General features: G+C 44.6%; 1 protein-coding gene across 4 annotated transcripts in view; it reads left to right on the forward strand.

The window, feature by feature from the left end:
• Positions 1-14,750: 14,750 nt before the first annotated feature.
• SRPX2 (sushi repeat containing protein X-linked 2) overlaps positions 14,751-23,258 on the forward strand; it is a 33,876-nt gene continuing 25,368 nt past the window's right edge. Inside the window, exons 1-3 of one of the 4 annotated variants that reach the window (XM_072625905.1) lie at positions 14,752-14,933; positions 15,517-15,719; positions 16,655-16,749. In XM_072625905.1, the coding sequence (XP_072482006.1) occupies positions 16,668-16,749 (82 nt within the window). In that variant the 5' untranslated portion in view covers positions 14,752-14,933; positions 15,517-15,719; positions 16,655-16,667. Of the gene's footprint in view, positions 14,934-15,516; positions 15,720-16,546; positions 16,750-23,258 lie in introns of all 4 variants that reach the window. The other 3 variants (XM_072625906.1, XM_072625903.1, XM_072625902.1) reach the window with 3 other exon arrangements.

Consider the following 23,258-nt stretch of genomic DNA (forward strand, 5'->3'; position numbering starts at 1 on the left):
AAGAATAAAAAGTCTGGAAATTGGTGTGGAAAAAATCACAGCACTCAGAAAGGAAGTGTGAAGACAATCACTGTACCACTAAAAGAAGTAGATGGGAATTGCATCACAATATAGTTTCTGGAAGATGTGGGGGAAAAAAATCACAGGAAGAGAAAATAGACCAGAAATATTTCACAATATAAAGACTGGAAGTTTGTATAAAAAAATCACTGTACTAGGACAGGAAGTAAGAAGACTATCATTGTAGCACCACAGGAAGGAGGCAGGAATGATATCACAGTATGGGCTCTAGATGTTCATGTTTAAAAAAAACACAAAAACTGGAAGTAAGTGAGAAATTTTCATGCTATAAAGACTGACAAATGGGGAGGTGGAACCAAGATGTCAGAGTAAAAGCAGGGACTCATCTGGTCTCTCCCAAATTCCCTTTCAGACAACTTTAAAATGACACCTTAAAATGAATTCTAGAGCAGATAGAACTGAGAAAAGACAGAATGAAACAATTTTCCAGCCCAAGATAACTTAGAAAGTCAGGAGAAGAAGTCTATCTCACTAGGGTACAATGATGTCTCCATCCCCAGAACAGAATCCAACTTTAACGTAAAGTTGAAAGTCAAGGAATATGGGAAATGAAAAAAAAGAAAAGAAAAAATGAACCTGACCATAGAAAGTTACTATGGTGACAGGGAAGATCAAAGGTGACCCAAAAAGAATTCCTGAAAGAGCTCAAAAAGGATTTTCAAAACCAAATAAGAGAGGTAGAGGAAAAATCTGGAAAAGAAATGAGAGTGATGCATGAGAATCATGAAAAAAGAGCCATCAACAAACTCCCTAAGAAAAAATCCTCAGGTTTATTCCACCATAAAATTCTCAAGTGAATTCTATCAAACATTTAAAGAACAATTAATTTCAATACTATACAAGCTATTTCTTTTTTTTATTTTGAATTTATTTATTTATTTTTAGTTTTCAACATTTACTTCCATAAGATTTTGACTTCCAAATTTTCTCCCCATCTCTCCCCTCTGCCCACTCCAAGACAGTATGCATTCTGATTACCGTTCCCCCAATCTTCCCTCCCTTCTATCACACCCCTTCCCTCTCTTATCCCCTTCCCCTCTATATTCTTGTAGGTTAAGATAGATTTCTATACCCCATTGCCTGTATGTCATATTTCCCAGTTGCATGTAAAAACAATTTTTAACATTTGTTTTTGAAACTTTGAATTCCAACTTCTCTCCCTCCCTCTCCCCTCACCCCCATTGAGATGGCAAGCAATTCAATATAGGCTACACATGTGTAGTCATGCAAAACACTTCCATAACAATCATGTTGTAAAAGACTATATTTTCCCTCCATCCTATCCTGCTCCCCATTTATTCTATTCTTTCTTTTGACCCTGTCCCTCCTCCAAAGTGCTTACTTCTAATTACCCCTTCCTCCCATTTGCCTTCCCTTCTATCACCCCTTCTATCATCCCTTCTACCCCCCACTTATCCCTTTTTCCCCCTACTTTCCTGTAGTGTAAGATAGATTTTCATACCAAATCGAGTGTGCATGCTATTCCCTCCTTGAGTCTTCCTGACTTCAGGTCTAACACACTATCCACTGTACCACCTAGTTGCCCATAAAATGACTGGAAACAATATAAAATACTTGGGAGTCTACCTGCCAAGACAAGCCCAGGAACAGTATGGACACAATTATAAAACATTTTTCACACAAATAAAGTCAGATCTGAACAATTAGGAAAATGTTAATTGCTCATGAGTAGGCTGAGCCAATATAATAAAAATGAAAATTCTACCTAAATTTACTTATTCAGTGCCATACCACTCAAACTACTGAAAATTATTTTATAGAACTAAAAAAAATAATAAGAAAATTCATCTGGAAGAACAAAAGGTCAAGAATATTAATGGAATCAATGAAAAAAGCAGGGGAAGAAGGTGGTCTAGCTGTGCCAGGTTTTAAACTGTATTACAAAACAGCAATCATCAAAATAATCTGGTGCTGGATAAGAGATAGAGTGGTGGTTTAGTGGAATAGATTGAATGTGCAATACACAATAGGTAATCTAGTGTTAGATAAATGCAAAGATCTCAGCTTTTTGGACAGGAATTCATTATTTGACAAAAACTGCTGGAAAAACTGTAAAGCAGTTTGGCAGAAACTAGGTATAGACCAACATCTCAAACTATACACCAAGATAAGGTCAAAATATGTACATGACTTCGTCATATGAGGTGACACCATAAGCAAATTAGGGGAGCATAGAATAGTTTACCTGTCAGATCTATGGGTAAGGGAAGAAATGATAACCAAACAAGACATATAAAGCATTATGGAATGCAAAATGGATAATTTTGAGTTCACTAAATTAAAATGTTTTTGCACAAACAAAATCAATGCAGCCAAGATTAGAAGGAAAGCAGAAAACTGGGAGAAATTTTTACAGCAAGTTTCTCTAATTAAGGCCTCATTTCTCAAATATGTAGAGAACTGGGTCAAATTTATAAGAATGAGTCATTCCTCAATTGATAAATGGATATGAAATAAATGTGGTTGATTTGATTGATACATGGATAAAGAAAAGGATATAAACAGGCAGTTTTCAGAAGAAGAAATCAAAGTTATCTATATAGTCATGTGAAAAAAATGCCCTAAATCTAAAAGTAGGGAAATGCAAATTAAAACAACTCTTAGTTACCACCCCATAGCTATGAGACTGACTAACATTAACTGACCCTAAATCACTATTGATTAGAGAAATGCAAATTAAAGCAACTCTGAGGCAACCTATCAGATTGGCTATGATGACAGAAAAGGAAAATGACAAATATTGGAGGGGATGTGGAAAAACTGAGACACTAAGGCATTGATGGAGCTGTGAACTGATCCAGCCATTCTGGACAGCAATTTGGAACTATGCCCAAACGGTAATCAATACATGTATACCATTTGATCCAGCAATACCACAACTAGGTCTGCATCCAAAGAGATTTTTAAAAAAGGACTTATATGCACAAAACTATTTATAAATGCTCTTTTTGTGGTGGCTAAGAATTGAAAATTATAGGGATGCCCACCAATTGAGGAATGGCTGAACAACCTGTGGTATATGATTGTGATAGAATACTATTGTGCTACAAGAAATGATGAACAGGAAGACTTCAGAGAGGCCTGGAAAGACTTATATGAACTGATGCTGAGTGAAAGAAGCAGAACCAGAAGAACTTTGTACATAGCAACAACCACAGTGTGCAAGTAATTTTTCTGGTTGACTTAGTACTTCATTGCAATGCAAGGACTTAAAAAATTCCCAATGGACTCTTGAGGCAAAATGCCCTCCACCTCCAGAGAAAGAATTATGGAATTCGATCGCAGAATAAAGCAGATCATTTTCATTTTCATTTGTATTATCTTTTGTTTTGTTTTATGATTTCTCCCATTTATTTTAATTCTTCTAAGCAACATGACTAAGGTGAAGATGTATTTAATAGGAATGTATGTGTGGAACCTATATAAAATTGTATGCCGTCTCAAGGAGGGAGCAGGGAGGAAGGAGGGAAGGAAGGGGAGGGAGGGGGAAAAATCTAAGATATATGGAAGTGATTGTAGAACCCTGAAAACAAATAAAATAATTTAATTTTTTAAAAAAAGAAATGATGAGAGGATGGGATTTCAGAAAAAACAGGAAAGACTTACATTAACTGATGCAAAGTGAAATGAGGAGAACCTTGTATATAGTAACAGCAGTATAGTACAACGATCAACTATGAATGACTTAGGTACTTTCAGCAATACAATGATACGAGACAATTCTAAAGGACTTATGATGAAAAAAAGCTATCCACCTCCAGAAAAAGGACTGATGGAGTCTGAATGCAGATTGAAGCATCTGTTTTTTTAACTTTCTTTATTTTTCTTGGGATTTTTTGGTCTGTGTTTTCTTTCGGTCTAGTCAACATGACAAATATGGAAATATATTTTGCATTACTGCACATGTATAACCTATATCAAATTGCTTGCCATCTGAGGATGAGAGGAGATGGAGGGAGAGAATTCGAAACTCAAAATTCTAAAAAAGAAAAAAAAAGACCGTAAAATTGTTTTAATTTGGAAAAAAATAAAATATTGAAATCACAGACTAGTCCTCTCTTTTTACAGAGGAGGAAACTGAGGCCCAGAGAAGTCATGTGACTTAAGGGTCTCAGATGTAGTAAATATCAGAAGCAAAAACTGAACCCATATTTTTCTTCTAGGAAGTTGCAGGGATTATGAGTGGAGCCATAATGCTGTTACTTTCCAGTAACAGTGAGAGCTTTTATTTGATTGTTATTCTGAGAGCAAGAGTAAGGGTAAGGGGGGAGAGCTCCCAGGCATGTGCCCAGTGGCAGGCCAGATGGCCACATGCCTTTCTTTGCTGAGTAGGCCCTGTTTTCCTGGTGGATGGCTAGACTGGATGTGGAGAGCAGTCTGGAGCCAAAAAGGCAGAGCAGATGAGTCAGCTTAGTTAGTCATCACCTTCTATGTGCCAGGCACTGCGCAAAGGGGAAAAAAGAGGCAAAAACAATCGCTACCCTCACAGAGCTCACACTCTAATGATAGAGACAACATATACAAAGAGCTACACAGAAATAGCTTATCCATGGGGTAGAGAGAAAGTAATCTCAGAGGGAAGGTGACAGTATTAAGAGAAATAAGGAAAAACTTCTTGTGCAAGGCAGGGTTTTATCTGACGCTTGAAGAAAGCCAGAAGGCCTAGGCAAGGAAGTATCCCCGTGGAAACATAGGGAACACTCAGTGGAAATGTCCCGGTTGGGAGATAAAGCTCCATCAGAGGCAGCTGGTGTCACAGTAAATAGAGTACTGGGCCTGAAATCAAGATGACTGGAGTTCAAATTTGAACTCAGACAGCTGTTGTCAATCAAGATCAAATGCAATAATTGTAAAGTGCCTAGCACATAGTAGGTGCTACGCAAGTGCCTATTCTTTTAACACAGTGCCTGGCACGTAGTAGGTGTCCCATAAATGACTATTCTCTTCCCCTCCCTTCCCCTTTTGTGATAGGCTAGTGTCGAGATCATAGAGCTCATGGAAGAAAGTATGAGAAGACTGAAGAGGGAGAAAAGAGCCAGGTTGTGATGGTGTTTAAAAGCCAACAGAAAATGTTATATTTGCTCCTACAGGAAGCCACTAAAGTCTATTGAATGGAAGAAGGTGACATGGTCAGCCCTGTGCTTTAGGAAGGTCACCTTGGCAGCTGAGTGGAGGATGGATTGGAGTGGGGAGTCTTGAGGCAGGCAGGAGAACTACTGCAATAATCTAGCCATGAGGGTTGCCCCAGAATGGTGGCCACATCAGAGGAGAAAAGGTGATACATATGAGAGATGTTATAAAGGTGGAATTGATAGGATTTGACAACTGATTGGATATAGGGGGTGATAGAGAGTGATGAGTCAAGAATGGCTTTGAAAGCCTGGGGGACTAAAGGATTGACCAGCAGTAACAGGGGTGGTTGGTGGCACGCTGGATAGAGCACTGGGCCTGGAATCAAGAAGACAGGAGTTCAAAACCAGTCTCAGATACCTACTAGCTGGGTGTCCTTGGGCAAGTCACTTCATCTGTTTTGACTCAGTTTTCTCAACTGTAAAATGGACCTACTTGCCAGTTGTTGTGAGGATCAAATGAGATAATAAAGCCCAGATGTAATTGTCACTGTGTTCAAGAAGCTTCACTATACTTGATTCTAGGAAAAAATACAAATTCTCCTCCTCCACATTGAAAACCTTTCACAACTTAACTCCAGCTTACCCGTTCAGACTTATTCCACATGGCCTTCTATGCCCCAGCTCAGCTGGCCTACTGCTGCTCCCTATACACAATCGTCTACTGCCCCCTGCCCCAATTCTATACATTTGCACCTGCTGCCCCTGGGCCCGTAATCATCTCCACTGTCATTCTAACTTCTTGGAGGCCCCCAGTTCCCTCCAAGGCACCCCCAAGCCTCTTCCACAGTTGTGACAAAGCTCCATGATGGCATGGACTCTTCATCTTTGCCTTTGTACTCCCCATGCCTAGGACAGGGTCAGGCACATAATATGCACTGGAAAGATGCTTGCTGGATTGAATTAAATATATGCAAATAGAATTGAAAAATGATTACATTTTGTGATGCATGTGGGTAATACGAACTAAATCTGGAAATTCCAAGTCTTCATGCTAGATGACTACTCCTTAGATATGGGGGGACAGCGCAGGAATAGATTTTTGTTCATATAGGGATTAGACCAGACCAACAAAAGGTTTCTTCCAACAGTGAGATTCTGTGACTGACAATAACTCCGGAGCATATGCCACTGAGCATTTAAAAATGCACGAGATTGAAGCTGTGGGTGGTTAAAAAGGCCCCCCTCCCCACTCTGGAATAAAAACGGCTCTAAAATACACACCCTCTAGAATGGGGCACCAGCCTCAAAGTCTGACCAAGTAATTTGGCATCAACAGCAGGAAAGAGGACACAAGTAATGTGTGCCTGAAGCCTGCTAGACTTCTCCATCTGCCTGTGCTGTGGGTATCTCAAACCTGGCATGTTCAAGACAGAACCTGTCACCTTTCCCCCAACTCTGCCCTTTCTCCTAAGCCATCCTCTCCACTGGCATCACAACTATCTTTGGTGAAGCCCTTGCGATCTCTCACCCAAACTTTACACTGCCTAGATCAATGGAACATTAATGGCAATGAGTGTTTAGCTATGATATAGAAGTACTCTCTGACTGAGAATTATAATAGCAAAAGGTACTGGTATAATGGTGCATTAATCTTACAATCTTCATCAAATCCCCTCCCACCTGATGACTCGCCCTGGCCATCTTGCCATCTGCATTTCTTCTGCTCCCTCTGGATCAGTGAGTCTCCTGAAACTTGCCCTGTGTGACTTAATTCACTCAGCTTTGGAACAATGACCCTGGGACCATACTGTCCTAAACCAGCAACAACATGCACAAGCCATCATATCTAGCCTGCCTTAGACATCCTATCTGACCATCCACCCTGGCCCTATCAATGGACTCTCTATCTGTCAATGGACTGTCCTATGTTCTGTTTCCAGACCAGAACAAGCTTCCCTGGCCAGCACTGCTTTATATGCGTTGTCTCCCCCTATCAGAATGTTAGCTCCTTGAAATCTTGCTTTTATAACACAGCGCCTGGCACATAGTAAATATGCTTTCAATTCATTCATTCATTCCTTGGGTAAACTCTTCCATCTCACTTCTTTCTAGATGGCTTTTCTAGGACATTATCCACCACATTTTAGCACTGAAAATTTCCAGCCTGTGGGAAGATGAAGCAACTGCATCATGGAAGGCGACGCCACTGACCAGGTCAGCCAGAGCCAAATTGCCAACATCTCTGTTTCCCTCATCACTACAACGAAGTCTGCACCAATCCCAGGGCAGCTCAGAGCCCAAGGCAGGAAAGACTTCAGTGCCTACAGGAGAGGCAGCATGGACGACTGAATGTTTTCCATGCCAGCTTGGCTAGGGCCATCACCAACCCAAGATCCTTCCTAAAAGGATCTTTGTGAAAAGCTCACTTTGGGGGGAAGGGATGTCATGTTTTCATGCTGACTTAGTGTGACATTTTTCAGAAAAGATTTCCAAGTAAGCCCATTTGTACATGAAAGCAGCAAGCAGAAATCAGAGAAGTTACAGATTCAAAAATAGCCACAAACCACACAAGAATGAATGAACTGTCCAGCTGGAAACAATATAGCTCCCTTCGAACCAAGAGACAAGCTCTGATCTCATTCAAGGGGAAAGTCCCCAAAGACTCTAGAGAGGTAGGTTGGAGTTGAGGGCCATGGTGAGCCCCTCCATGCCTTCAGTGTGTCTTTCTACCAACCTGAAAGTTCTCTCTCCCAAGAAGCTCTTGGACCAAGTCCAGGCCTCATGGAGGTGCTCAGGATCGTGCCCACATCCAGTATTCGGCCCACTAATTCAGTCACATCTCCTTAAGTAGACACAGGAGTACTTAGTGAGTGAGACTGTCTCCTGGGGGAAATTCCAGTTACTTTCTATGACACTATGTCCTTATCTTCTCTCCCTTTGCCCCTCCCCTCCCCAAACCCTGTAAATTCTTCCTTTGAGCTTCTCTGCTCTCCCTTCACACTGCTTCCACCCTGGTAGAGGGTGCCTGGAATGCTCCAATAGCCTGGGAGATGCTTTGTCTGTCCAGTCTCTCTCCTCCAAGGGTTCATTGGTCCTATTCACTTGTGGCACCTCTCCTACTTCTTCCTCATTCTACTACTCTGTTGAAATCCCCTCCCAAGAGGAGAGTTCATTTATAAAGAGTTCATTCCAGTGCCTGGCATACAGTAGGTGATTAAGAAATGCTTGTTTCCCTTCCTCTTCTTTGTTTCATTTTCCACACCCCTCCCCTCTGGGACCCCCTTGCTGTCCCTACTTTGTTCCTCTTTCCCACCCCCACATGTCTCCTCTCTGCTTTGCTCTTTTCATTTTTCTTTTTCTGTGGCTTCTCCTCCATCCAAAAATGATGCCAGGTTAGGGCTCACCACCACACTGTCTGGTGCAGCCCTCATTTCCTAGACCACAGACTGCACTAAATGGAGATGGAATGATTCATATGATTCCCCAAAATTTGACATTCCATTTGAATGTTGCGTCAATGAGAACATCTCACACTGATTTGAATAGGATTGAGGTACCAGAAAATGGTGGAGAAAGCAGTGGTTTGGATGCCTGGGTCTGCCACCACTTGGCTCTATCGGCATCTTCAAGCTCAGGGCTATTTTCAACCTCCCGGTCTTTGATATTAAACCTCTCTGTGGTGACTAAGATGTTGGTACTTGAAGGAATGTCAGAAGACATTCAAAAAATGGAAAGTGATCTCCAAGAAGCTGAAAATGGCTAGACTGGAAATGTCTTAACTTAGAAAACAGACAAACAAAAATTGGCTCTGAATGGAGAGTTTTAACAGCACTGGAAAAAGAAAACTCTTCTGGTTCCCACATGTCCAACAGTGAACTCATTTACTCACATAAACCAGACCTCCCTTTTAAAGGTCTTGTTTCTGACGATGATACCACCATTCAACCAATCACATAGGCTTAAAACCTTGAGTCCAACTTTAACTCATCTCTCTCCTTTCCCCAAGCTCAGCAGCCAGTCAGCAAGATCCATTCATTTTTCACGGGAAGTGTCTCTTGTATAATCCAGGCCTTCCTTACCCCATTCCTATGTTACTGCAACCATCTCTTGTTAGTCTAGTTAGCCTCTCAGACTCCAATCTCTCCTCACTCTGATCCTTGTGAATACTACTATCAAATGATTCCTCCTAAAGCCCCAATTTTCTCATGTCACTACTTTGCTCAAAAACTTTCAATGGCTCCCTATTCCTTCTCAAATACTCAAACTGATCTATGTCACTACTGCAGGCATTTCCTCTAATAATGCAGATGGCGACCCATCTATATGTAGCATGGCCTCTCAGTACCTGTCCTCAACTTGTGTGCTCCACTTTAGTCAGTTCCGTCTCCTCCATGACCTAAAAATACTATATGGCTTTTCTTTCCTCTGTGATTTCAGTCCTGATATTACCCTCCCTTCTCTGTTCTGAATGTCCAAATCATACCGACCACTCAAGGTGTATCTCAAATCTAACCTCCTCCGTGAAAACTTTCCTGTCTCCCATAGCAGCCATCAATATCACTCTCTTCTGACATCCTCTATACTCCAAATCTGTACCATATGATTTGGCTCTGTATTGTAGAATGTCTGGCATTCTTATTGTTTTTGGCTTGTCTCTCCAACTAAACTAAAAGTTCCTTCAAGGCAGGAGCCTTGCCTTAGCCACTTTTGCATCCTCCCACCCCACAGTGCCTAGAACAGAGTCTTCTTCAGAGTAAGGACTCCATAAAGATTTCTTGAGCAACCTAAACATTAAAGGTCACACAACAACAACAAAAAAAGAGAATAGGAAGGTGCATCTTTCAGATCTGTGGTAGGAGGGAAAATTCTTTTTTTTAATTATATTGATTTTTTTGTAAATGTCACCTTTTTCTGAATGCATGTCTCTTTTCTCTTCACCCACTCAGGGTGTCATCTCTCATAACAAAGAATAAAAACGACAGAGGAAAAAACCAGTTCAGCAAAACTAACCTCCACATCATTATCTGCCTCCCAATTTTTCCCTGCATGTCTGCCTAGAAACAGAGAGGCTGTTAAGCCATCGGCATAGCAACTGAAAAATGCGTATAATAGCCTTATTTTTGAGGGCTTGGGTGGGAGGGGAGGGAAAGGGCTCTGGGAGCAGCCAGTAAGCATTCAGACAGAGTCAGTCTGACTCAGTCTCCTAATTCCCTAATGTCCAAAGGCAGAGAGGCCGCCTCTCTCTCAGCCTGACATTGGAGAGCTTCAACAATCTCAGCCCAAATTAACATTTCACCCAGAAGCTCTTTCAAGCTGGCCATGAACTTGGTTGATACCAGCCCTGCACAGTCCAGGGAGGGAGATGTTAATGTCTGGCAAAATGATGCTAGATGAGTATGAATGGGGACAACAGACAGCATGGCATAATGGGTATATCTCAAGGTGCAGCCCTGGGTTCAAGTCCTGCCTCTGACGCATCCAGGCTGGGTGACTCTGGCCAAGTCACCAAACTTCTCAGTGATTTGGGCAATCCCCTAAAACTAAGACACTGCAGGAAAGGTGCCAACCTGCTTTGGTAAAAGGAGTTCCCAGGTGAGCTACTTACGTGGTGCAATAGGTAGAGTGCTAGGCCTGGAGTCAGGAAGACCTGAATTCAAAGCCAGCCTCGGACACTGTGGGACGCTGACTAAATCACCTAACTTTGGTTTGCCTCAGTTTCCTCAACCAGAAAATAGGGATAATAACAGCACTTACCTCTCTCAGGGTTGTTGTGAGAAACAAATGAGATGCTCTTAGCCCAGGGTCTGGCATAGAGTAGGTTCTATCAATATGTTTATTCCCTTTCCCTTCCCCCTCTACCAATGAAATCACAGGCCTAGTCACTATCCCTAACACGAAGAATACAGAGAAATCTGGAAGAACAGGGAGACGTTCTAATTATAACCATAGATTAGGAAAGGAAATGAGACAAAGAATTTCCATCAGGGCCTATAGGGAGTGACTAAAAAATCCTCGTGATACTCTATGCAATGAAATTAATTTAACTACAAATTGCACTGTGTATATTTAGTTGGTTGTACTGATACTCAATATTATATTTCTAATTAATTTAATTGTTTAAAATTCAGCATGGCTTCATCCAGAATAAGTCATGCCCAACTAGGCTAATTTTTCTTCTTCTCCTTCTTCTTCTCCTTCTTCTTCTTCTTCTTCTTCTCCTTCTTCTTCTTCTTCTCCTTCTTCTTCTTCTTCTCCTTCTTCTTCTTTTCTTCTCCTTCTTCTCCTCCCTCTTCTCCTCCTTCTCCTCCTCTTTCTTCTTCTCCTCTTTCTTCTACTCCTTCTTCTCCTCCTTCTTCTTCTTTAGACAGGAAGAAATCAGAGGAAAGGTGTCCTTCTGGTTTTAGTAAATCTAGATTCTGACAACCCTCTTGACAAAATCTCATGCTATTCTGATAGAAGAAATGGAGTGAGGTGATCTGGAATACATCTGAGTCTCCATACTGAGGTGCTACAGCTAACCCCTAAATCAAGGTATAGATGCATCTGGCTCAATCAATTCATTTACAACCCATGTATCTGAGCTCTACTCTTGGACTTAACTTTTAAAGGGAAAGAAAAGTGACAGAGGGAACCAGAGAAGAGTCTGAACTGTTTATGGGCTCAGGTATGAGTCATTTTCATTTTTTGTGAGATTATATAAAGCCTATCCTAGATTCCATACATTGCTAGCCTGAGTACTTGCATGGGATCCAAGGGTTCCTTACCTTTTCAGAGACACGAGAAAAATTCTGAACTCCCTAGAGGAAATTCTGGGTGGGGAAACAAGCCAGAGCATGATTAGTGAGAATGCCCCAAGGTTTGAACTCAGTACATGAAAACCCATCCTAGGTCACAGATGACATTATCTATGACTTAAATAAAGGCAGGGGACACAAAAGTGGATGTGGATAACTAAGCCAGTGGATCACAGAGTGAGGACCTCAATGGAGGTCTTCAAGCCAAGGCCCCCATGATCTATCATTTGTTGGGTATGTTGGTGAAGGGACTCTTATTCAAGTACCAGTTGGACCAAATGGCTTCTGGGGACCCTTCTAAACCAGAGCAACTGTGAATTTTATTATTCCCATTTTACAAGTGAGGAAACTGAGGTTCAGAGAACCTGACTGACTTGCCAAGGTCATACAATTAGTAAACATTAGAATTATGATTTGAACCCAGGTCTCCCTATTTTTCTAGGTCTGGCACACTTCCTGCTATATCACAATGCCTGACATTGCTACTCTGTCTCCCTTCACTTCTCTTCATGAGACTTCTGCTACAATTTAATTCAATTCAACATTTGTTCGACACTTACTAAGAGCAAGACACTCTTCTAGGCAAAGGGAATGCGAGGATCACTTGATGTTCCCCTCTCCCACTGTAGGCTTTTTCTCCTTGTTTTTGTTCATGGATTTCCCCAACCCTGGGATGCACCAACTCTTTCCCCCACCCCCATTTCTGCTGATTGAAATCGTCCCTATTCAAGAACTAATTCAAATGCCACCTCTTCCAGGAAGCCTTCCCTGAATCCCCTAGGCTGAAGTGATGCCTCTCCCCCCACTGCCCTTGACTTTGTGCCTTTCTTTTGCCCTTCTGCCATTCTACCTTGTCTTATAGCTAGCTGCTTACAATGAGCCATCTCTTCATTAGTATGCAAGTTTCTCATTGCTCCCATCTTAGAATGCCTAGCACAGTGCCTTGCTAATAGTAGAAGGGAAACAAAACTAGGAACCAGTTTAGAGATTACTACTGCATAGTCATACTCATACATAGTCATAGTCATATGCATACTACTGCATACATATTAGTAAATATGTAAACATACATATTTACATAGGTAAAGGGGACAGTGGTCTAGATACAACTAGAAAATGAATTTTAAAGTATTTACTAAGGGCTCACTACATGCCCAGAACTGTACTAAGTACTGGGAATATAAATACAATAAATACAATACTAGACAGTATCTGCTTTCAAGCAGTGCATGGGAATGGGAGTTGACAAAGGGGGGAAGAGCCAAACTAGGGTCTAGATGGCCAAGAAGAGTTGTGGTAGCATGGTTCAAGGCAAGACTGGGTGAGGGCCTAGGATTCCAGAAGAAGGAGTCCATGTTCCGGTGGCAGTAAGAAGAGGAGGAGGACCAGAGCACAGGGAGCAGAGTTTGGAGACTACTAGGAAGAAAGATCTCCTGTTCCAGAGCATAATACTGTACAGTAAAGTTGACATCTGGTAGTTTGGTTGTTTCTTTTTTTTGAATGCAGATTTCTTTCAAAATTCTTTATGTAAAGTCCCATAATTCAAATTTACATAAAGTGAGAACTATCTGTAGTTTGGGGGGGGGCGGTGCGGAGAAAAGGAAAGTAAATTACCTGAGGGACTCTACTGGCTGGGTATGATATGGGCCTTACTCACAAAAGAACTGAAATAGCCCAAAGGCTATGGGTTAACTCATAAAAGAATCATAAACTCCCACTCAGGGAAGAAGCAGCCCAGTAGCAATTCAGCAGAGAAGCAGCAGACTGTAGTAGCTGTTCAATGGTAGCACAGTGGAGAAAATGACCTAGGAGATGAGGTCAGCATTTCCATGAAGAAGCAACTGTCCTCATCAAAGGAAGTGAGGTGTTCTAGCTAGGAGTGTGAGCTGCATCAGCTTCTAGTGTACTCTCTCCTACGAATGGAAAGGAATCTATGGGAGAATAGGTCCTTGTGTGTTTAGATTTTTTTTCTTTTATGTTGATGTTCTGTTTAAATGTCTTTGCTTCGAATTTTTTAAAATAGCATTTATATAGCATTTTCACTTTACATGTTAGCATATCTGATCCTCAGAACAACCCTGAGAGGTAAGTGTTATTATTATCCCCATTTTACAAATGGGAAAACTGACACACAGAGATATTAAGTGACTTATCTAGGGTCATACAGTTAAGTAAATATTTGAGGTCAGATTTTGGAGCCAGGTCTTCCTGACTCCAGATCCATCACTCTATCTACTCTATCATCTAGCAGTCAATCAGAATTAAGGTGGAAAACATTGGCTAGGGGCTTGTGAGCCATGATTTTGAAAAATGTTGACCCAAAGAGTATTTAAGAGCAGCTTTTAGGGGGCCTGGTTGGGGGAGGAGGCTTCACAGATATTGTCCAGCTCAATAAATAACCAAATTGTCTCTCCTAGGACTGCTTTCTCTCCCCTCTTGCTGTTAAAGGGATGTCAGTGTTATTCATCTTATCTACGACCCAGAGACTAGAGGAGGTAAGTGGTTGATGAGGTAGTTTGTACCAGTGTCTGCCCCTTGACCCCAAGGACAGTCTAGGACACTATCCAGGGTGTCAGAAGTTGACCACTCTGTTCCCTTTCTCAGAAGCATGCTTAGTTCCTGACTCAGAAGAGCCTCACACTTTCAAGCTGTCTCTCTGGACTCCTTAACAAGCCACAGTTATTACTATCATCATAGGCTGAAGGCCAGTGACAGTCATTCCTCCCCCTGGCCTTCAGCCCTCATGCCTCTTTGTCTCCACCTCTCTGTTCTCCTCCTTTGCGGGGGAGAACAACTATAGCTCTGGGGACAGTATAGCTTTAAGGGAACTTCTGGCAGATGCAACTAGGCTCACATCTGGACAGTGTTCAGGCTAGGACTGGGAGCTGCTGCTTTTAGGAATGTTAAAAGTAAAGTAAAAGTTTTCCCTGAAGGAGGAGGCAAGAAAAGAAAGACCCCAAGCTCGGTAAGGTCTGGCCTTTCTTCTCCTGCACCCCATCCCCCTTGATTCACTGGCTGAAGGGAAGGGAAGGAAGAGGCAGCTGGGCTGGACCTTTGTAGCTTCTATGCCTGAACTCCTTGGGACAAGCAGCCTGTTCTCCCCACCTTCCGAAGGGCAGGGGGATGGAGATCCGGGGGAACTGTGATCTGCAAAAGGCCTGGTGGGGGGGACGGGAGGGGAGGAGCCTTGAAAGAGAAAACAGCTGCCTTTAAACAAAGAAAGTGGATCAGATCTGGGGCTCAGGGCAGAGGATGCCCGAGTCTGACCTCACAAGCTGTGGAACTTGGGGCTGTCCTGGGACCTCTCTCTGTCTCTCTGTCTCTGTCTCTCTGTCTCTGTCTTCCCTCTCTTTCTCTCCACTTTGATCTCTTCCTTTCCTACTGCCTTTCTAACTTCTATTTCTTTCCCTCCACTCTCTTCATTCCCTCCTTTCCCCTCAATCCTTCCCATCTCTCTCCCCTTTTCTACCCCTCCTTCCTTGCTCTTCCTGTCTTACCCCTTTTCCATCTGGCCTGATTCCCTATCTCTCTTTTGTATAAAATGGAAGGAGACAGACAGAGAAACAGGCAAAGACACAGAGACGGCCAGGGACAGGGAGACGGGACTCCAGGAACAGCTCCCGAAGTGAGCAGCGAGGGTCGATGGGTTTCCAGATGGCGAAGTGTGACACAATGAAAAGACCCGTGGGTTTAGAGTCAAAGGAACCACATTCCAATCGGCCTTTGCTATTTTCTACTTGTGTGCTCTGGGGTGAGATGCTTAAGCTCTATGGGACTCAGTTTTCTAATCTGTCAAATGGGGAGGGGATATTCTAGATGACCCCTGAGGTCCCTTTCTCCTCTAATCTGATGACCTCATTATTTCTCTGGTGCCAGAGCTGTTTGCTTCCCTGAGGGGTTAGGGATGTTTGGGAGACCTTACGGGGGCAGCTGGTTTCTGTGATCCACTGGGTAGCACTGCCAAGGCCACATTCTTTTTCATTTCCTTGGGGGCTCACAGAACACATCCCAGCAGCAGCTACAACCTGCTCACTTATTTATTCCTCGTACATGTGCTCTGTTCTTCTCTTCTTGCACCTTGATTTGTGGCCTGGCCTGCTGGGCCACCTGGGCTAGCACAAAGTCCCAAAGCTGAGGCTAGAACCACTCTAGGGGTGGGTAAAGACCCTAGAGAGCTGACTCCTTTCACACATGGCTTGTTAGGAAATACTGATCTCATACACAGAGCCTGGGACTGGGAGGGGCAGCTCCTGCATGTCTCTTCTGTCTCTGGCCTTCATCTAGACCTAGGGTTGGTCTTCTTCCAGGCTTGGAGCCTCAGTTTACCCATCTAGAGCACACACCTAGTGATATTTGCACCCTCTCTCACCAGGGTTTCCTGAAGATCCATGAGTTATAGAGAGGAAGGATGCCCATCACCCACTCAGACAAGGGACATTTACTAAGTACGGGTCTCCCACTGTACTAGGTACTGGGAAGTGCCATCCCTAAGGAGAAGGGGCTCTCTCTCTCTCTCTCTCTCTCTCTCTCTCTCTCTCTCTCTCTCTCTCTCTCTCTCTCTCTCTTTTTCTCACGCAGCTTCCCCTGAAGCTTCTCCTGGCACTTTGAAGTTTGTCACTGTTGGGCCTGAAAGTGCCCTGTGTCCAGCACTCTGGGCCACAACCTGATAACTCCTGTCACTCAAAGGTCCTAGCCAAGGATGCCTCTGCAGCTGGCCCTGACAGGAGCTCTCTGTCTTCTGATGCTCCTGACCCAAGTGGTGACCCCCACGTGGTATGGAGGTGAGTTGGAGAAGCTGGTTATTGTTTGGACTATTGACGATGATAATGATGATGATAGGGAGGGTAGAGAACAGGATAAAAGAATAGAAAGTGGGTTTAAACCATGAGAGAAATGTAGATTAAATGCAGAGATACATGAGGTTTGGTGTAGTGGAGAAAGCATGCCAGAGGCTCAGAGTTCAAATCCAACCTCTGCCATTTACCAACTGTGTGACCTTGGGCAAGTCACTTTATGTCATTGAGCCTCAGTGTTCTCATCTGATCAGTGTTCTCATCTGAAGAATGAGAAGATCACATATCCTCTAATGATCTTATGAAGCATGAGATCAACGGAAAACAGAAGACTGAAGCAAACTGGAATGTGTGTCTTCAAACATAAACAACTCTGTATGGAGGCTGAGGCTTAGCCTAGATGACCTCCAAGGCCCTTCAAACTTAAGAATTCCTTGGTGTCTCACCTCCCTCTGTGCTCAGAATCCTGAAACACTTTTTCTAAAATGAATTCTCTGCATTCTGGTCAAACTGATCTGATCTCAGCACTCCATCAAGAGAGAGACCACATTTAGTTAGCAGTCACTATGTGCCAATCACTATGCTAAGCACTAGGCATATATATACAAGCAAAAAAAAGACAGTCTCTGACCTCAACGAGCTTCCATTCAGATGAGAGAAGGTAAGACAGAATAGAGACCTGAAAAGTGCAGGGTGGGAAGGAGGAGAAGGTACTAAAGAGGCAGAGTACGCATAACTGTCCTGGGCATTTCCTCAAATGGAAGGTTCTGGGCAGAAACTCACCAATCAGAGGAGGGGGTGGCAAGGGCAGAGATGTCCGCCAGGGTGAGAAGGCTGGGAGACTCAGGGGAGAAGTCGAGAGAGCCTTCCAGATTGGCCCAGCTCGTGCACCATCTCCTAGGGAAGGAAGGCCCCTATGTTACTAATACTCGTCAGACTATCACACATCTTCTTACATCCTCCAACAACTACAGACTGACAACTCTTGAGGGCAAGGACTCTATTTGTGCCTGCCTTCCTATCCCTCACCAGGAAGGTAATTAAGCTTGTGGGATTGAACCAAATTGATGCACCCATGCTACCCTGTGTAGGCAGGTCCCTCGTTTGAAAGGAGTCAGAAAGAAAGTGTGAAGAGCTCTCCCAGGATAAACCAGAATGACTCTTTCCCTATTGCTATGACCCTCTTGAAGACTTTTTTATTTCTCACATTAGGTTCAGATGGAAGAGTGAATAGGGGTGAGGGGCCCAATCTCCTTTCCTCTGAAGAGGTCACCACTCTGTCCACAGAGCTCATTTCCCCACGGGAAACCCCCCCACACCTTTGTAATGAGGGATCCCCTCTGAGCCCCATCAGAAGGGGTGGCGATGCCTGGGTTCCTGGAGGCTCCCCAACCTTCCTATTTGGAGGCTGATGGAAAGAAGCTGCCTGTCAGACAGGAGAAGGGATGGAAGAAAGGAGGAGTTGGGGAGGGCTAATGAGATGGGCAGACGGAGGCTTTGGATGGGGCCCAGCCAGCATAGGCCACACTCTCAAAGTACTCTGTGGCTTGCAATGTCTGCCCTTGTGAGGGCTGGGGCTGGAGGAAGGAGGAGGAGGGAGTACAGGAGAAGGAGTTGGGCCTAAGTGATGAACCCAGAATGGTCAGAGGAGAGTCAGGAACAAAGTGCTCCCCTGTGGCGGCTCCAGCAGCCCCGCCGCTGCTCAAGCCCGCTGCACACATGCTAAACTTTTCCACATGCCCTTAGCTTCTGGTAGAGGTCTTTGGCAGGAGCTTCTATTTGTCTGGGACAGCTGCATCCAGAGCTCCAACAAATATGCAAACTGCTTCCCCTCCCTTGCTTAACCTGGCTCTGACTAGGGGGTACCAGGGGAAGGTGGGCAGGCTAGCAGGACACAAGTACTGTCTGTAGCCTGGTTAATAGCCTGTGCTCAGCCATACTCAGGCCTGACCTAGACAAGATATGGCTCATAGACTCAGGGCTAGGAGGGACCTTCAAAGTCATGAAGTCCAACCTTCTCATTTTATACAGGAGGAAACTGAGGCCCAGGGAGGGTCACTCAGGTAATCTGTGACAGAAGCAGGGTTAGTACCAACAAGTTCTGTCTACAAGTAGAGATCTCATTCCCTGTACCAAGCTCTTGTCCCCTGTATCTTCTACCTGCAGGCCTAAAGAGGGCAGGCTGAGACAGTCAGGAGGTGAAAGGCCCAACAGGATCCCCAAACTCAGTGAGGTCCTTTCTGTGAGGCTTAGATCTTTGCAAGGAGCTGGATGTTCCTCCTCTGCCCTCCTCCAGGTTGCTGGGGGCTGGTTCCTAATGGGGGACATCATTGCAGAGACCCCCTAGATCATCGAAGCTAAAGCCCATGGGCCCAGAGCCCCATGTTTGGGGGTGCCCACTACCACCCTGCTCCTGTCTGCAGCCTCCTGCACTGCTTCTCCCCACCTAACAGCTAAGTGAGCTCCATAGGGTGAGATTACTCCTTCCCCTCCTGTGATCTTGTCCACAAAGGGAGGAGGAGAAGAAGGAGAGATAGGTGGGGGCTGCAGTGAGTGAGAGGACAGTCCTTGACTGAATGAAGGACTCTGCAAACAATTGGCTTTGTGCCAATACCTGCCCTGAGAAAAAAACTCAGCAGAGGGGGCAGGAATATAAGGAACGCAGGAAACACCCTGTCTCTCCACAACTGCCGCCATCCCTTAGGTTCCAATCCCTCTCCCCTTACCTTGCCCCCTATAGCCTCACTTGGTTCAGTCTGATATACTTGGGCTAACAGTCAGGCCAGCCCTGGGTTAGAATCCAAACTCTGATATGTACTAGCTGTGTGACCCTAAGCAAGTCACTTAACCACTGGCTGCCTCAGTTTCCTCACTCGTAAAATCAAGATACCTATAGAAACTGCTTCACTGGGCTGCTGAGACAGTCCCAGAGATTCCATAGGTCCTGTACTTTGTCAGCCTTATAGGCAGTGACACTGTGGAAAGAGATGGCCCTGGGGTCACAGGAGCTGAATTCTACCTGTGGGACCGTCCCCTCAGCTGTAAAAGAAGCAGGGAATCAATGGCCTCTGGGTTCTCTTCCAGTTCCCCAGCTCCCATCTGGAGCTTATGCTTGGAGCTCCTGGGGAAGTCTGAGACTTCAAGCCAGTCATTCATGGTAGCCACACCCTCGTGTGGCCTGGAATGGGGAGGGGGGAAGACTACTTATCTGCTTGCCAAGTCCAGGCCCGAGAAGAGTCAGAGAAGGAAACTCAGCCTTTTAGGCCTCATCCAGATTTCATTTCAAATCCTTATCTATCTCCATGAACTGTAAAATCTCCAAAGCTGTCTTCTTTGTCCAGGTTAGGCTTCTTGGAGGGAGGTTGGGCCCCCTCCCTTCTCTTCCCATGACCAACCCAGGGAAGCCTGTCATGATTTATCATGTTGTCTCCCCAGCCTCTTCGCAGGCCCGATAATTCTGGAAAGATATTTGCTGACCTTTGATCCCAGGTAACTGACTGAATCAGCCAGTAACAAGGAGGCTGGGGATTTGGGCCCTCCTTGGCCATGTTCACAAGGTTGCCTGTCCTCCCAAGGGCTCTACCTCCCTTCAGGGAATTCTTTCACCATGGGATGGAGGAGGCAGGGCTTAAGGCCTCACCAACATCTGGCCTTTTGTTTGTCTGGAGCTGAGCAGAGTGCATTAAAAGCTAATCCCCAAACCGAACTGCAGGCTGGGCTCCTGGGCCAAGGCCAATGGCATGTGGGAATGTGGGATGTGGGATGAGGGATGTGGGATGTGGGATGTGGGAAGGGGTAGAGCCAGGGGGAACAGGAAGATGAGCTAAAAGAGGGAGAGGGAAGGAAAAGAAAACGAGAGAATGGACTGGGGGAGACAGAACAACAGAGGCCAAGGGAATTTAAGAGTAAGGACGCGATTTCACAATGCAGGCTTTCATTTTGATTCATTCGCTTGTTTTCCAAGTTGGACTGGTTTGCCCCCCTGCCTGGGACTTGGGGAACTGGAGCAGCTTCATGACTGGACCCTGGGCTCCACCCTGGAGCACAGGGGGGCCTAGCTGGCCCCTAGAGGGAAGCCACGGTGAGGCAAAGCCTTGTTTACACAGGCCTGCGGTTCTCCCTTCCAGAAGGCTCCATCCACTCCTTGAGGCCAGCCCCGGGTCTGGAAAAATTTCCTCTCCTGGAAGCAGGGAATTCTCCTCTGACCCTTCGCTGGCCAGCTGCCCAATTCCTAGGCCAGAAGGGGGGCGGGGGCTGAGTAGAGTTCCTGGAACTCTGCTCAGGAAACAACTAAGTTGTTTCCCAATTAACACTAATTCAAGACCCATTTCCTGCAGCTAACCTAGCAGTCTAGAGAAACCTACTGTTTAGTCTGCTTGAAAGCTGCTGAGCTGGCTTCCACTGTGGCCTGTGCCATGCAAAGGGATGGCACAGGAGGGTGGCACAGTCTGTCCTACCAGTCACTTACAATTGTCCCATAAGAACAACAGCTAGCATTATATAGCACTCTAAGGTCTGCCAAGCACTTCCAATAGGTTGAAATTTTATCTTTACAACAATTTTATCTTTGGGATGTGAGTGGTAGTCTTCCCCCAACTTGGCAGATGAAGACAGAAAAGCAGTGGAGGTAAAGCATCTTGCCCAGGGTTGAGCAGCTGGTGCCTGAAGCCAGGTGTGAAATCCAGGCTGTACCACCAATTTCCTAGCCAGGGATGGAGAACCACATGTGGTCCTCTAGGTCCTCAAGGGAGGCCCTTTGGATGAATCCAAACTTCACAGTGAAGAAAGAAGAGCCCTCCTAGGATAGGGTCCCTGTGGCCTACTTCACCCTTGATTCACACCCAAAGGTTAGGCCTCTGGAAATGAGTCCTTATTGGTTAAGGTTTGACACTGGACCATATGAGATACTCATAGGTCACTAAACAGTTAACAAAAGGAGACTTACTTAGCCATAGTACAGAAAGGATACTCAACAAGGACACAGCGGCACTTGATGCTCCTTCTCACCTCCTTATAAAACTAGATATGGTCAGCAGGGACCCAGACTCCTTGTGGGCAGGCCTTTTTACGCCATTTGATGACTAGGAAACCAAATCGATACCAATACCCCAAAAAAAAGGAGACATGGGGACCAATATGGTCTGGGACAGCTTTGTGACCTTTTAGGAAAAACTAGCCTGATTTATATTTGGGGGCACCCTGATAAATACTGGTCCTATCACATTATCCCCCAGGAGACCACTACAACAACTTCAAGTTACTCCATGAATTCATACTCCTAAAACTATCACTATTATAGTACCCAAGCCCCCACTACTATGCTGACCTTGGAATAATCTGCCAAAGGATACAATCAGGTCAAAACAAAGTGTATTTGCTGAAACAGCATGGTAAGAAGCAAACAAATGAAAGGAAGGAGCTTCAGCATTGCTCCCACTGTTCCTCGAAATCTTGATCTCAAAGTCTCCACGAATGTCACTTGGCTAGATGCTACTCTGCCAATATAATGGATGTTGGAGACGTTGCTCTATTCCCAAGTCCTGTTGATTCTACTGTCACAGCACCATGCTGAGGCAGGCCCACATCACCTCATATCTGGACTATTATAACAGATTGGTGTCCCTGCCTCAAGTCTCTCGGTACTCCAACCAACTAAAGTCTACTCCACTAAACTGTTGAAGTGATCTTCCCAAAGCACAGGTCTGAACATGACAGTAAACCCCACTGGCTCCTGTTATATAAAATTCTCTGTTTGGCTTTTAAAGCCCTTCCCAACTGGGCTCCTTCCCACCTTTCCAGTCTTACACCTTGACATGTTCTCTATGATCCAATGATGCTGACCTGCTAGGAGCTGCTCTAACTCCCAACACTGCCTTTTCACTCACTGTCCCTCATGCCTAGAATATGCTTCCTCCTTACTTCTACAGAACTCCTGGCTTCCCTGACTTTCTTCAGGTCTCAAAGAAAATTCCACTTTCTACAAAATTTTTTTAAAAAGCCTTTCCCAATCCCCCTGAATGTTAATGCCTTCCTTCTGAGGTTAACTCCAATTTATCCTACATATCTTTTTTGTACATAGTTGTTTGCATGTTGTCTTAGACTGTAAACTCCTTGAGGACAGGGGCTGTTTTTGCCTCTTTTGGTATCTCCACATCTTAGCACAGTGCCTGGCACATAGCAGGCACTTAATAAATCCCTATTGACTTGACTTTATGCTACTTCACTGGTTGACTGCAGTTATTATCACTTCTAGCTTCAGGCTCAGCTGACAGCCTAGCCTAACTCGAACCCAGACCCTAGTTCCAACAGAAATCCTGACTCTAATACCTGCCATCTCCCAAGCAGAATCCCAGCTCTGGGCTCCCAATTCCCCACTCTTCTGTCTGACTCATCCTCCTCTGGACTCTGCGCTGTGCTTCTGCTGCACTATGCCATTGCTTAGTGTGCGTTGAGGGTGAGGGGAGAGGGGAGAAATCCCCTCCCCCTCCATTTGCCAA

This window comes from Notamacropus eugenii, chromosome X (genome assembly GCF_028372415.1).
Source record: "Notamacropus eugenii isolate mMacEug1 chromosome X, mMacEug1.pri_v2, whole genome shotgun sequence".
Taxonomy (NCBI): Eukaryota; Metazoa; Chordata; class Mammalia; order Diprotodontia; family Macropodidae; genus Notamacropus; species Notamacropus eugenii.